The 13174-nt window shown below is 41.2% G+C and overlaps 1 protein-coding gene across 1 annotated transcript; it reads left to right on the top strand.

Moving 5' to 3' along the window:
• The first annotated feature begins 780 nt into the window (after nucleotides 1-780).
• tgm2b (transglutaminase 2b) lies at nucleotides 781-13061 on the top strand. The gene is made up of 13 exons (XM_084349515.1): nucleotides 781-873; nucleotides 4794-4973; nucleotides 6106-6324; nucleotides 7357-7475; nucleotides 7889-8017; nucleotides 8126-8303; nucleotides 8470-8602; nucleotides 9042-9148; nucleotides 9262-9501; nucleotides 9786-10061; nucleotides 10151-10311; nucleotides 11579-11715; nucleotides 12539-13061. The coding sequence occupies exons 1-13, from the start codon at nucleotides 864-866 to the stop codon at nucleotides 12687-12689; spliced, it is 2040 nt and encodes a 679-aa protein (XP_084205641.1). The 5' UTR covers nucleotides 781-863; the 3' UTR covers nucleotides 12690-13061.
• Nucleotides 13062-13174: the final 113 nt, after the last annotated feature.

The raw sequence follows: 13174 nt of genomic DNA, 5'->3' as shown, positions 1-13174 counted from the left end.
TTGCTGCTAAGCGCCAGAAATGTTTTGTGGACTGACTTTACACTCACTACACATGGGGTGAGCAGGCTTGGGGTGTAATGGAATACATATACTGGAATTAAGTATTTCAGTAAACAAAGATAGTGAAAAAATATAATACATTCAGTAAATAGGGATTACTGACAGAATTACAATTATGAAGCAAATAATGACACACTAGTTTGCAGCCGTGCACATGTGCACACATGACAACACTCCACACATCATCCCTCTGACCCTGAGTGAAACTGAATACTATCATTATTAAACAAAAGTCATTTTGATATTTCTCTCCTCTCGCCTTTATTTGCATGTTTGGTATTAAGATTATCCAAAAGTAATGGACATTAATCAAGTTACATTACTTTAATAATGAGATACTTGTATTATGTTACTGACTACAAAACAGGCAGCCTAATTAGTAACTGTTCCCAACCCTGGGGGGGATAATGACCGTTTTTTCATTGTTTTGGTTGATTTGATCCATTTCAGATTAACGCTGGCGTTTTTCCACATAACTCTACTCAACGTTTACAATTTCAGTCCGTCAGTTCTCTGGAAACAACGCAACACCTCGACAACATTTGACGTGTACACTTTAATGATTCACGGTTTGCTGCAGGATGTACGGCGGCCGCATGACAACATACGTGAGTACACGCGGGAGAGGGTGCGTTCCGTTTAGGGGAGGGTCACGCGACACGCCCACCGTCACACACACTGACTGGACCGGCACGAGGAGGACTACAAATAGGAGCGAGATAACAACGAGGGGGCACACAAGTCTTCCTCTGAGCTGGAGATTCACTGAAAACACAGTTTAGTCAGAGACCACAGAAGAAGTCATGGCTCAAGGTAAGTTCTGACCTGAATACTTTATTCTGAACAATTAGAATAGTTTATATGAATTATTAAAAACACATAAATGTTGATCCATAGTGACATAATCTTTATGTGTCTGTTAATATGGGTGTTTGTGCTATAAACTTCAATAACTGACTGAGGAGAAGATGAAGGGCAAACTTACACTGAGTGTAGGACACAGCATGCTGTAGACATGATGTCTGAGAGGGGGCAGATGGAAAGTTATCACTGCCTGCACATATCATCACCCACCCAGTGCTGCAGGAGCAACTGTGTCAGGCACACATTCATCAGAGATCTGAGGACCACCGCCTCTAAAAAAATGTTTCACCCTCATGTTTGAGCAGACGATTGTTGCCCTGGGACCTTAACACTCATAATAGCAGCTGAGAGCAGCTGAAGGCTTCACCGGTTAACTGCTGCTATCTTTATAGAGCACACACACACACACACACACACACACACACACACACACACACACACACACACCACCCTACAAATAGTTTTGCTTTAAGCAACTATTTTTGTAGAGACATTTATATGTTCCTTACAAGAAAGTAGATTACGCTTGGTCAGAATCACATCTGAAGGTTGAAATTGTTGTCGACCTGTGTGTGTGTTGTCTGTTTTGTGTGTGTGTGTGTAAGCAAAATGTGTAGCATAGCAAAACTATGTGGGGGAAGGCTGGAGGAGACATTTTTATGGTAAAGAAGGTATGCACCTTTTCCTGCTGGATGTGTATTTGACAGAAAACATGTGAACTGGAACTGGTGTGAAGCAAAAATGCTTTTGCTCTCTGGTGTATTTATTCTTCATTGTCGCATGTTAGTTAGATGTCTACTGGAGAGACTATGCGCTACACACAGCGGGGATCAACTGATTATCAGCCTGGCTGATTACAGGCACCAAGCACCTTTTCAGTCAGTTCCATACCTTTCCGCTCCTGCTTTTGTCCTAACAGGTGGCAGTAATTCTCCTCCTCTGTGGTAGCTAGCTGCCATAAAACATGCATTCAGTGTAATTGTGCTTTTTGTCCGCTTTTGTGCTGTTGTTAGTTACAGACCCTCTCTTCACGTCCCTGCACTCGTATTTTGAGCAACTCTTTTGTCGAAAAGGAGACAAAACACTTAATGAACGAAGTTAAAGATACATATGACCACTATCAATTTATTTAAAGGTGCAGTATGTAAGACTTGGCCACCTGTCGAATGCATACTACAAACAAATGGGGGGAAGCATATGACCAGAGTAACCGCTTACTGCTGCAGTCATTAGCTAGTTATATGTGCTAGTGCACATATTGCACCTTTAAATTGTTTTAATAGATATCACAATATTATCGTTATTGTAAATTCTTTAGGCCACAATAAGTGTGCAGTGGAAATCTGATATCATGATAGCTGTAATTGGAATCAGTGTTTTGTTTTTTCATCACAAATGTGCTACTTTGTCTCTGAGACCAAATAATAATAAAGTATCCATAATCTGGATCTGCAAAGTAACTAGTAAGTAAAGTTATCACATAAATGTGAAGTAAAAAGGAGTCACTGCAGAGCTCGCATGCAGAAGAAACGGTGTCTGTCAGACGGTCACAGAGCTTTTACTTGAAATTGAAAGTGTCTGTGATGGAGCTCTGAAGTCAGCATGGGTGTTACCTGCAGGTCTGAACACTTCAGACGGGACTTGCATATTTATTTTTCCAGGATTTGAATGGTGTTTACTGTACCGGCTACGACCCAGCTAGGTTTTATTTTAATTTCCTTATAAGGCTTATACTGGACCCAGTGCTGCTTTGCTTACTGAGAGCGCTCCTCTGTGCTGCGGGTCATGGGGGGTAGAGTCAGAGCGAAGCGTAGGCGTTTACAGTATGGGTCAGGGTCAAGGCTGAGGAATCTCTGCCCATACATTTCATATTAGAGCATTGTGCTGCTGAGTTATGTAACTCTAAAGCATTAAATGCAAGTTACAGTGTGGTGAGTTTGGCTTTACACCACACATGCGTGCCATCTGCTGTACCGCAACTGCTTCCCCTGAAACGCCACATGCTGTTGCTCTGCGGCTTGGGAGCAAATCCAAATGAATTTTCTTTTTTCTTGCGATTACCTAGCCACAAAAACACCCTAAAATCACAGCAGAAAGGATGACATCAGTTTCCCTTTTGCACCGTTAGTGTGTTGTTTCTGACAGTTTTGGGTCACAGACATTCATGTGTTATTATACAGTATAATAGTTTTCACAGTCTGTAAGTTCAGGATCCGTTTATTGGGCCCTCTTGCCCTGAGGTGCGAGTACAGTAAAACTGTCCTCTGCTCAAAAGGAAATCTGAATTTCTTGAACCCAAGAGAGATATCGCTTTCTATCTCCAGATGGTTCCTCAAAAAAAAAATAATTGAAAAAGCATCTGAGCTCCAATGCAATGATGATATTTATATGATATTTGCACGGATCAAATGTGAGCTAAAGGACTGGAGAGTGTGCACAGGCTAAACAGCAAAGCCCTCACAATCCGGATAGGTAGCGCTGTCATCTTTAAGGCATTTTCCCCCAATTATTTACACTAATATGTCTTCAATTAGGAAGTGAACTAAGGTCAAGATCAGTAAAACATCAGAGGAATACTGAGGAATGATCCCCCATGGGAGTCGTGTAAAACAGCAGGAGGTTTTTGCAGCTTAGTCTTTGTTTGCTCAAGTCTAGCCCAGCCTTGACACCACCCACCATATATATTGGGAGAGGTTAACCTCCTGACATGTCATGGAGCAGCCCAGACAGTGATGAGGCAAAAGGAGGACCGTGGAGGCTTTATATATGGGGACTCGAGTGTTTCCGACAAACAGGAAGTCAGGGGGTGTGATTCTCTTAGTCACAACCCCTGGAGAGAAGGAGCGGTTGTGTGTTTGCACACTTCACAAGGGAGTGACTTTCTGTCTGTGTTTACCTCTTGTTAAATCCATACAGAGGGTCCTGTGAAGCTAAATGACTTTACCATAAATGACTGTGAGTGTCCTGCACTGCGCTGTTTTTACTCCCAAGGCCACAGGATTTACTTTGATGATCAAATAGTAAACAGTTTCTTTTTTTAAAATCCCTCAGGAACATAAAATCATTATGAAAGTCAGTTTGTTGAAACTAGTCATAGGAAAAAACTTCACTTTTAGAAAACATAAAACCGCATTCAGAGTCAAAACATAAAGAAATCCAGACTCCGTGCCATTAAAAGGAGTAATTTGTAATAATTGGACTCTGCATGTTCTATTAAATATCCCTCATCCTATACACAGCTGTACATTTTACAACTGGCACTTTATCAAGACTGTGTTGTGGCATTTTAATAGTTCCATAAACTTCTACATTATAGTCCTATCAAATTGAAATAAGAACCGCGAATATGTCTGGTGTGCTACAAAACATGTGCATGTTCTACACATTTTAATGAATATACTAGATCACTTCTTAGTTGCTATGTAGCATTTTATGCATCTGTTGTAGAAGAATACGAGAATTCTTTAAAAAAAAGGAAAATATGTATCGACCCTTTGAAAAATACTGTAACATGTCTCAATATATATATATATATATATATCAAGATACTGTCATGTTAAAAAAAGAGCTATTTAAGTCTTTAAGATGATGCTTGTTCTGCATCTATGTTGTAGATGTTAGAGATCAAGATAAACACTTCTTTTATTTTGTAAAGGATACATAATGTGCTAATTCTCAGGTTCATCATTTTAATGTAGGTGAACTACTAGAATAGGTTTACATGCTTTAGTGTTGAAAAAATACATCAGTTTTCTCAAACTGTCCAGTTCATTTTTAACTTTTAAGATCTTTCACATGCACAAGAACCTATACAGCACTCTCTTTTTAGTTTTTCTGTGTTTTTTTTAAACTTCCTCTCTTCTTTCAAGCTCTGGACATCGATCGCTGGAACCTGGAGTGCGATTTCAACAACTTGGACCATCATACTGATCTCAACGGTGCAGACCGCCTGATCGTGAGGAGAGGCCAACCATTCACAATCAGTCTGTACCTCCGCTCAGGAAACTACAAACCAGGAGTCAGCTCTCTTGACTGCGTTGTAGAAACAGGTGCTACTCCCTCATTTACCTCTTTACTTACTGACTGACATCATGCACATAGAATATTTCAACTCATTTTCTCTTTGCAAAATAGTCATATACTCTGCACCAAAAAGGGCTGGGCAAAATATCGATATTATATCGTTATTGGGATATTAGCCTAAAAAATTGAGATATTACTTAAAGGCCCTTCATCCAAACATTCAGAAAGGTCAATGAGCGAAGCTTTCACAGCATGGGAAATGTTTTCATAATGATCCTATAATGAAGGAAAAACATTGTGGTTGGTCTTCTCATTTAGGAAGTTAGGTTCACATGTTTTCTTTGCCCCCTATTGTGATTTCAAAGATGAGAGGGGAAAGTAGCGGTAAAGGAAAAGGAAGTAATTTTGAAATGGCCAGTAATACTGCTGCTGGCTCTCCCATTGAGCACACTTACTGTAGCAACATCTTCTGGTGCTTTTTCCTCTGTTAACCTCAGCTACTCCCGTATTGTTCTGCTGGTGGAAATGGCCTTAACTATTATTCTTGGTAGCGGCAGATACTGTATTCTCATGTATTTGCCTTCACAATACACTTGAAAAATACTGAAAACGTATCTGTCATTTCTCCTCAGTTTATTTGGATAAACTTGATGATGATGAATGATAAGACAGCTGTTACTTGCCCTTATATTCAACTGTTTAAATAGGAAGTGTTGCTTGCCAACAGGAAAGCATGTGTATAATCATAGATAACATTATCAACCATTGAACGTCAAGTGTATTTAGATGGATTGGAGCAGGAGAGTTGAGAAGGAAGTGGTCGAAAAGCCTGCCCTTGGTTTAGTTGGCTGTACTGAGTAGAAGATACAAAGGAATTTAGTCTTTGGACTGAGGCGAAAACAACTTGTTAAATCAAACTTAAATCAAATGAGAACTGAAGTCCCCTTCAGTTTTGGTTGTAATTAGGAGCCATTACACAGTTATGCTGACCATGCATGAGAGCAGATTCCAGAGATGTTTGAACTAAATTTAGGCACGGTTGGGAAAACGGTTTGATGAAAATGAACCCTTTCCACTCCCCAGACACAAATGTTTCACCAAAAATCTCTTGGCAGTTGCCCACATGTAGTCTCTAACCATGTTTACTGTTACATGCAGGTCCTCAACCCTCTGAGGAGAATGGCACCAGGGCCTCCTTTGGTCTGTCTGCCGTCATTGACACTTCCCACTGGAGTGCTGCTGTCACCAGCCCCCCTGGGGACACGGCGACCCTCTCCATCTGCTCGCCCCCCGACGCACCTATAGGCCGCTACACCCTGACCTTGGGGCAATCGGGGCGGATTGATTTCATCCTGCTCTTTAACCCTTGGTGTCCAGGTGGGTAAACAGACCGTACATCAAACTGTCAGGGAGTGTATCTTGTTTAGCAATCTTAGGCTGCTTGATGATCATATTTCATTTCACAGTGGCCGGTGACAAGAGCTATTCACTGAGGGGGATTAGGGCCACTGTTAAACAATAATGAGTTTAGTGACTTTTTATTCTCAATGCTGACTTTTTTCTCAGAATTCTGACTTTTTTTCTAAGTTTAAAGTCAGAATTTTGGAAAAAAAGTCAGAACTCTTTTTTTGTATTACAATGGGCCGAATCCTCTTCTGTAGCTATTCATTTAGGCGAATGGTAGAAGTTTTGCTTCAATTATTATTTTGTGATTTTCTAAACAATAGTTTTGGGAAATGATTATTGTTTTAATGAGAAGATCAATTTCATATCTTTCTGGTAAGTAGAAAGTTACAGAAAGCAGCTAATTAGCTTAGCTTAGCTTAAAGATTGGAAACAAGGAAACGGTAAGCCTGACGCTGTCTGAAGATAACAGTCTGCCTACCAGCACCTCCAAAGCCCACTAATTAACATGTTAAATATAGTTTAATGCAAACAAAAAATAAACTGTAAAAACGACAAATTGCGATTTGTCAAACTGTTTCTTGGCTGGTAGGAACTTGCTGGCTGCAACATATTATCATACACGGGTTGTTGCCTCCTGAAGTCTTGAGAAATGAGATAAAGTGTTGGGTAGTGAACTTACAGGTGTCTGCAGGTGGATTTTGTTACCTTTGGACAGAACTAGGTCAGCTGTTTCCCCCTGTTTCAAGTCTTCATGCTAAACTAAGCTAGCTTGCTTCTGGCTGTACCTTAATGTTGAACAGAATAAGCAAATTTCCCAAAGAGACAAACTATTCTTTTAAGTTAAGTTGAATTTTAAAGTGCTGTGAATGAACTCCGTCCCCTGCAGGATGTTGTCATAGTTTCCAAGCAATTAAAACCAATACTATACTGTACCTGTCATGTTCCACCTATGACATGCATTATGACATTGATTGTATTGTTTGTGATGTATCTGGGCAACAGGAGATAGAGTGTATATGGACGATGAGAAGAGTCTGGCAGAGTATGTCTTATCTCAGGATGGAATCATCTTTCGAGGCAGCGCCAAGTATCCCATACCGACTCCCTGGAACTTTGGCCAGGTACCAACACCAACACCGACACTGTCAGCATTGCTTTGTCTCACTCACATACTGTAGTCAACCATTGTGCCAGAGTTCATCACACTTAGTCTGATAAACAAGGAAATGTCCACTTATCCAGTGAAATATGATGCTTTGCATAACTGCGAATTCCTAATATCTGACAGTGGACAGTCTGTGTCTGATAAAGTGAGAGGGTCTTCTATGATATCTGACACAGTTTGAATTAGCCTGGCGTTAGCAGTTCATTACTTGTGCAGCTAAGGGGTTTACAGCATGACATCTGAAAGGCTGTGTGTTTGCACCTGTTCTTGTTGGACGTCCAACCTTTGCTCTCACTTCTACTTTCCCACTTTGTTACTTCTGTTAACGATAAACAATTAATCAGCAGTAATACCTGCTTTTCTGTACAGTTTGAAAGTGGAATCCTGGATATCTGTCTGAAGATTCTGGATATGAATCCTAAATGTCTGAAATATCCTGGCAAAGACTGCTCAAAGAGGGGAATTCCCACCTATGTTTCCAGAGTGCTGAGTGCCATGGTGAGTCATTTCTGCTATCTCCATCTACTTTAGACGGGTAAGATGGGCATAGATGGGTTAAGCTTGGATTTTTATATCCAAAAAACACTCCTTTCCTTTGCCTGCTAGGTGAATTGTAATGATGACAAAGGGGTCGTGCTTGGAAAATGGACAGGTGACTATGAAGGAGGTGTCAGCCCTCTGTTCTGGAGAGGCAGTGTGGAGATTCTGCGCAACTGGGACACACAAGCCTGTCAGCCTGTTCGCTACGGACAGTGCTGGGTGTTTGCTGCAGTGGCCTGTTCAGGTAAGATAGGACAAAACAGAGCTTGGTAGCTTATCACTAGGAAACACATTTGATTCGTCTCAACCATGCACAACAACATAACACTGACATAACAATATACATTTTGCTCCTCCTCTCAGTATTGCAATATTCATGTGTATATTCAGCTGTTTTTGTTCCCTTTTAGTTTCCAGAGCTCTTGGCATCCCCTGCCGAGTGGTCACTAACTACAAGTCCGCCCACGACACCAACAGCAACCTGGTGATCGAACAATACGTCGATGAAAAGGGAGATCTCATTAGATCCAGAGAAATGATCTGGTAAGTGCGCGTATGTTTTATGTATGTCAGTAGGAGGAGGCTTGTGTAAGATCAATGCAATAGGAGAAGGAGAAGAACCCAACTGTTTCAAGTCTTCCTGGAACGAATGGACCAGACCTGATTGGCCTTTCACTACTCATATGAGAAAGTAAGCCAATAGAAAAGCTTTCAGGTACAAACACAGTTTAACATCAACACAAACTCAATGGTAAACACATGAGTCTACCCACGAGTTTGTCAAAGCTTATCAGGAAGACAACATTTTCTTTGTGCTATTCAACATCATGACCATCATATGATATTCGGATCCACGGATAGAAAGCATACGCAATAAAGTTCAATTGTTCGTTGAAGTCAACAAGCTTTCTGCAGTTTTGATAGTCCTGTTTGTGAGATGTGCCAAAACAGAAAGTGTATGATGTGTTGTTCGTGTCTGTAGGAATTATCACTGCTGGGTGGAGAACTGGATGACCAGGCCTGACCTTAAATCACCTGTTTTTAATGGCTGGCAGGCCAGTGACCCTACACCTCAGGAGAAAAGCCACGGTAATGAAAAAGCTGCGCTGAAGGATCCAATGAGAGCATTTTTACCAAAGCCAATTCCTCACCAATTTGGCTGGTTTGATCAACTTTGTCTCCACACTGTCCCCTTCCCTAAGGAGTGTACTGCTGCGGGCCGGTCCCTGTCAGGGCCATCAAGGAGGGCGAGCTCACGTTCAAGTATGACGCCCCGTTTGTCTTTGCTGAGGTCAACGCTGATGTCGACTACTTCATGAAGAAAGCGGATGGCAGCCAATCCAAAGTCACCTACACTACAACGGTGGGCCAGAAGATCAGCACAAAGAGTGTGGGCAGTGACACTAGAGAGGACATCACTCATCTCTACAAGTACCCTGAAGGTAGACAGACAGAGTTGGTCCTTAAAATTACAACGCACCACAAAAAATGACTGTAACTTGTATATACGAACCTCCTCTACTTACCAGCAGGTCACATCAAGGTCATTTGCTGTGTATGTTCTTAGAGTCGCTATCTGGATTTTTGTTTATCTTAATGTAAATAAAGTCACTTCCTTAGTTCAAGAAGGTCAGATGTATGCTCCTTTAGTATAACAGGAAATTTGTCATTTGAATTGTATTGCACTTGACTGAAGTGTGTGATTTTGGTGCTTCCACATCGCCAGGCTCGGATGAAGAGCGGGCTGCTTTCAAGAAGGCCAACCACGAAAACAAGCTGCTCAAACAGCAACAGAATGAAGGCCTGCACATCACTATCAAGGTGGGGTCAGACATGAGGAAGGGCTGCGACTTCGATGTGTTCGCCGTGGCTACCAACAACACTCAAAGCCAGAAGAAGTGCCGCCTGGTGTTTGGATCCTGCGCCGTGTCCTACAACGGGAACATGGGAGAGAACTGTGGCTTTAAAGACCTGCTCAATGTTGAACTCTCACCAGGAGCAGGTGAGCCGAGTCGTCATGTGGTGTTGTCGCGTGTGGATGCTTTGTACACTTTTCACTGAGCATTAAACGTATTGTGTGGGTTCTTCCAGAAAGACGAGTCCCACTAAGGCTGAACTATTCCAAGTATGGTGGCCTGATCACTGAGGACAACTTAATCCGTCTGGCAGCTCTGTTGGTGGACTACTCTGGCGGACAGCCAATCCTGGCACTGAGAAACATTGTGCTGGACAATCCAGAAATTAAAGTCAGAGTGAGTACTATACAGTGACCTGCAGTACAGTATAGACTTTAAAAAGGGAAAGAGGAAAGGAGAGTATGTGGCTACTGACTATGGAAGGACACCTTGTCACTGACGATGGCAAAAAAATGACAAATGCAGAGTCCAATTAAATGTAAACTCAAAGTCAAAACAAGCCTTGAAAATTGATTAGAAATGATTTTGAAAAAAATAACCATGACACTAAATCACAATGTTAATCCTTCCAAACCACAGCAGAGCAAAGCACCTCAATTTAAGTGTAAAGTCATGCCATAAATCATTAGAAAGCTTAGATTCTTGTGATTGGGCCAGGTACAATCAACAAACAAACAAACAAACAAACAAACAAACAAGTGTTTTGCACTAAGTTTTGCCAACTTCTTTTAATCCCAAACATCCAGTAGATCCATAACAGTGACATATTTTGTTCGTAAAACAGTATTTTAGCATAAATGGCGATGAAATAGCGACAAGCTGCTGTCGCAGATGCTTCTGCATGCCTTTGTCTGTCCAAAAACTCCACTATTTCAAAACAAAAACACATTCAAATGCAACTGCAAGTTACCTAAGATGGAGCTTCTGTTCCTGCCCTGTGGCCTGAAACACCCAATGAGTGATCAGGAAGACAGGAGACCCACTCTCCCTTCTCTCCCCTCTCTGCTGACCCTCTTAAATGCCAGCTTTTCGGGTGATTGTTGCATAGCGTAGGCTTATTTTTCATGAAAAGAGAATAATAAATCAATACTGCAGTGTGTTCAAACTCCTATAGATCAATAACAGAAGCACTTACAGAGGTTATGACTGTAACCTTTCAGAAGAGCCCAAAAACATGTCTGTACTCCAAATGGTTCAACGACAGCTTTGAATTTACTTCGGGCTAGACTGGGATAGGTGCTTTAGGATCATTTTACATGCATTTACAGGAATGGTCCTACATTGTAGAAAGTGAGATCTTTTTTAATAATAAAACAGGTCTGAGTGCCATATAAATTCTGTGAAAGTATGGAAACACTCAGTCCACAGAGACTGCACACAGCCGTATTCAGAAACTGTTCCTTTAAACAAGCTGTCAGGACTCCTGTAAGGTTGTGACAGCTACACAGTCACTGCTCTCAGCAAGCATCTAAACATTTTATAGTAAGCACAACATTTGACCTTTCAGAGCCTGCAGTATTTAGTATTTGGCACAAGCACACCTGCATTGTACTTTCTGTGAGACCGTCATTAAATAACACCAAGCGGTGGCTGTGCTCTGCAGATCCTGGGTGAACCAAAGGAGAATCGGAAGCTGACTGCAGAGATCACCATGCAGAACCCTCTGCCAGAGCCGCTGGAAGACTGCTGCTTCAGCATCGAGGGGGCCAACCTGACCGGTGGAAACGCCATCTCTGAGAGGTTGTATGAGTTCCTGGAAGCTATTATTCTCTCGTCACACACGGAGCAGCAGCTGACCCGCCATGAATTGGAAACAACTGAAACATTCCTAGTTAATCATTTAAACATTTTTTTCTCCAAGACAAAGTAGAAACATTCCACATGTATGACCACAGAGTAACAAACTAGCTCACCGACACAACTCGTTCTGTCTTTACTATCATGGGCTTCGTTTGGCCTTTTGTACAAATCATAATTTTTACGTCATGGAAATGTTTCTTCGCCAGTTGATTTCCAAACTCTGAGATACGAGCTTCATTTTGTAATGATTTGTTGCACTGGTCTTGGTGCAGCGTCCAGATGTCTGGCTGGATGTCTGGCTGGATGTGCCGGTGTTTAGTCAGGACAGGAGCCCACTGGATAAAAGAAACAGCAGCACTGGGGTTCACAGGAGCAGACAGGAGATTTAGGCAGAATGCGTCTGATAAAATGTCAGTGAGATGGCTCATTAGTGGTCAACTTTATTAATATATTTGCAGACTTGGATTTATTTCAGTGAGTCAAGTAATGAGAGGCCAATCAGCTATCTTACATAAGCATAGCTTTGGATTCCTGAGTGCATTAATGATGCAAGATGTGTTTGCACTCCTGTGATTTTATGGCCGGTGTTAGTGTTAGTCCAGCACTCTTCTGCTGAGCAGTTCAAACAGCTCCATCTGCATTGTCTCCCTGAATAGTTCGAGCTGTCATGAGCTTGTTTAAATATTTATGCAATCAGGGGAGTTGGTTTACTGTCCTTCTTGTATCTGTTACAGATAATAATATTTAAATATTTTTTCCACAGTCTGACCTCCTCAGTGGCTCCTGGAGAAGATGCCAAGGTGAAAATTTACTTCACTCCCACCCACTCTGGCCTGAGAAAGCTGGTGGTCGACTTCAACAGCAGCAAGCTGTGCCACGTCAAGGGCTACAGAAATGTCATTATTGGAAAATAAAGCTTTTTTATTTACATTTTCAGTCCATTACACAGCTATATTCTTACTCTTTTTCACAGCTGTTCAGCCAGCTAAAGAACAGCAAATGCACCTTCTTTTGAACAGTGTTTCATACATTAAATGCTTTTCTATTCACACATGTTAGAAGCTCACTGTGTATTGTTAATGTTTCAATTCAGAGCCATAGATACCGAAATGTGACCTGAGAACACTTTGTTCTTATTAAACTAATCAAATCTGAGCATGCAACACTTTTACAGAATATGTACTGTTTCTTGTCACAATTTGAAGTGATTAGTATTTTCAGTACTATGTACTATTTTTTTTATATACTATTTCAGTGCACAACAATAAAAAGAGTTGTTACACGTGTCTCGGAGTTTGTGATAATGTTTCTGTCAAACAGTCAAAAATATTCCCTAAATGTAAAATATTTCCATAAATCATAATTATGAGAATTGAGAATTAGGAGATTAACATGCAAT

Source organism: Pagrus pagrus, assembly GCF_965226575.1.
Source record: "Pagrus pagrus genome assembly, chromosome: 3".
NCBI lineage: Eukaryota > Metazoa > Chordata > Actinopteri > Spariformes > Sparidae > Pagrus > Pagrus pagrus.
Note: the sequence above shows the minus strand (reverse complement) of the source record. Positions and strands in the feature narration are given on the sequence as shown.

Bases quoted from the DNA above. Each gene is read 5' to 3' on its own strand.
- tgm2b (XM_084349515.1), top strand. The intron at 7,476-7,888 runs GTACCAACACCA...TTTTCTGTACAG, and splicing joins CTCCCTGGAACTTTGGCCAG to TTTGAAAGTGGAATCCTGGA. The intron at 10,062-10,150 runs GTGAGCCGAGTC...GGGTTCTTCCAG, and splicing joins TGAACTCTCACCAGGAGCAG to AAAGACGAGTCCCACTAAGG.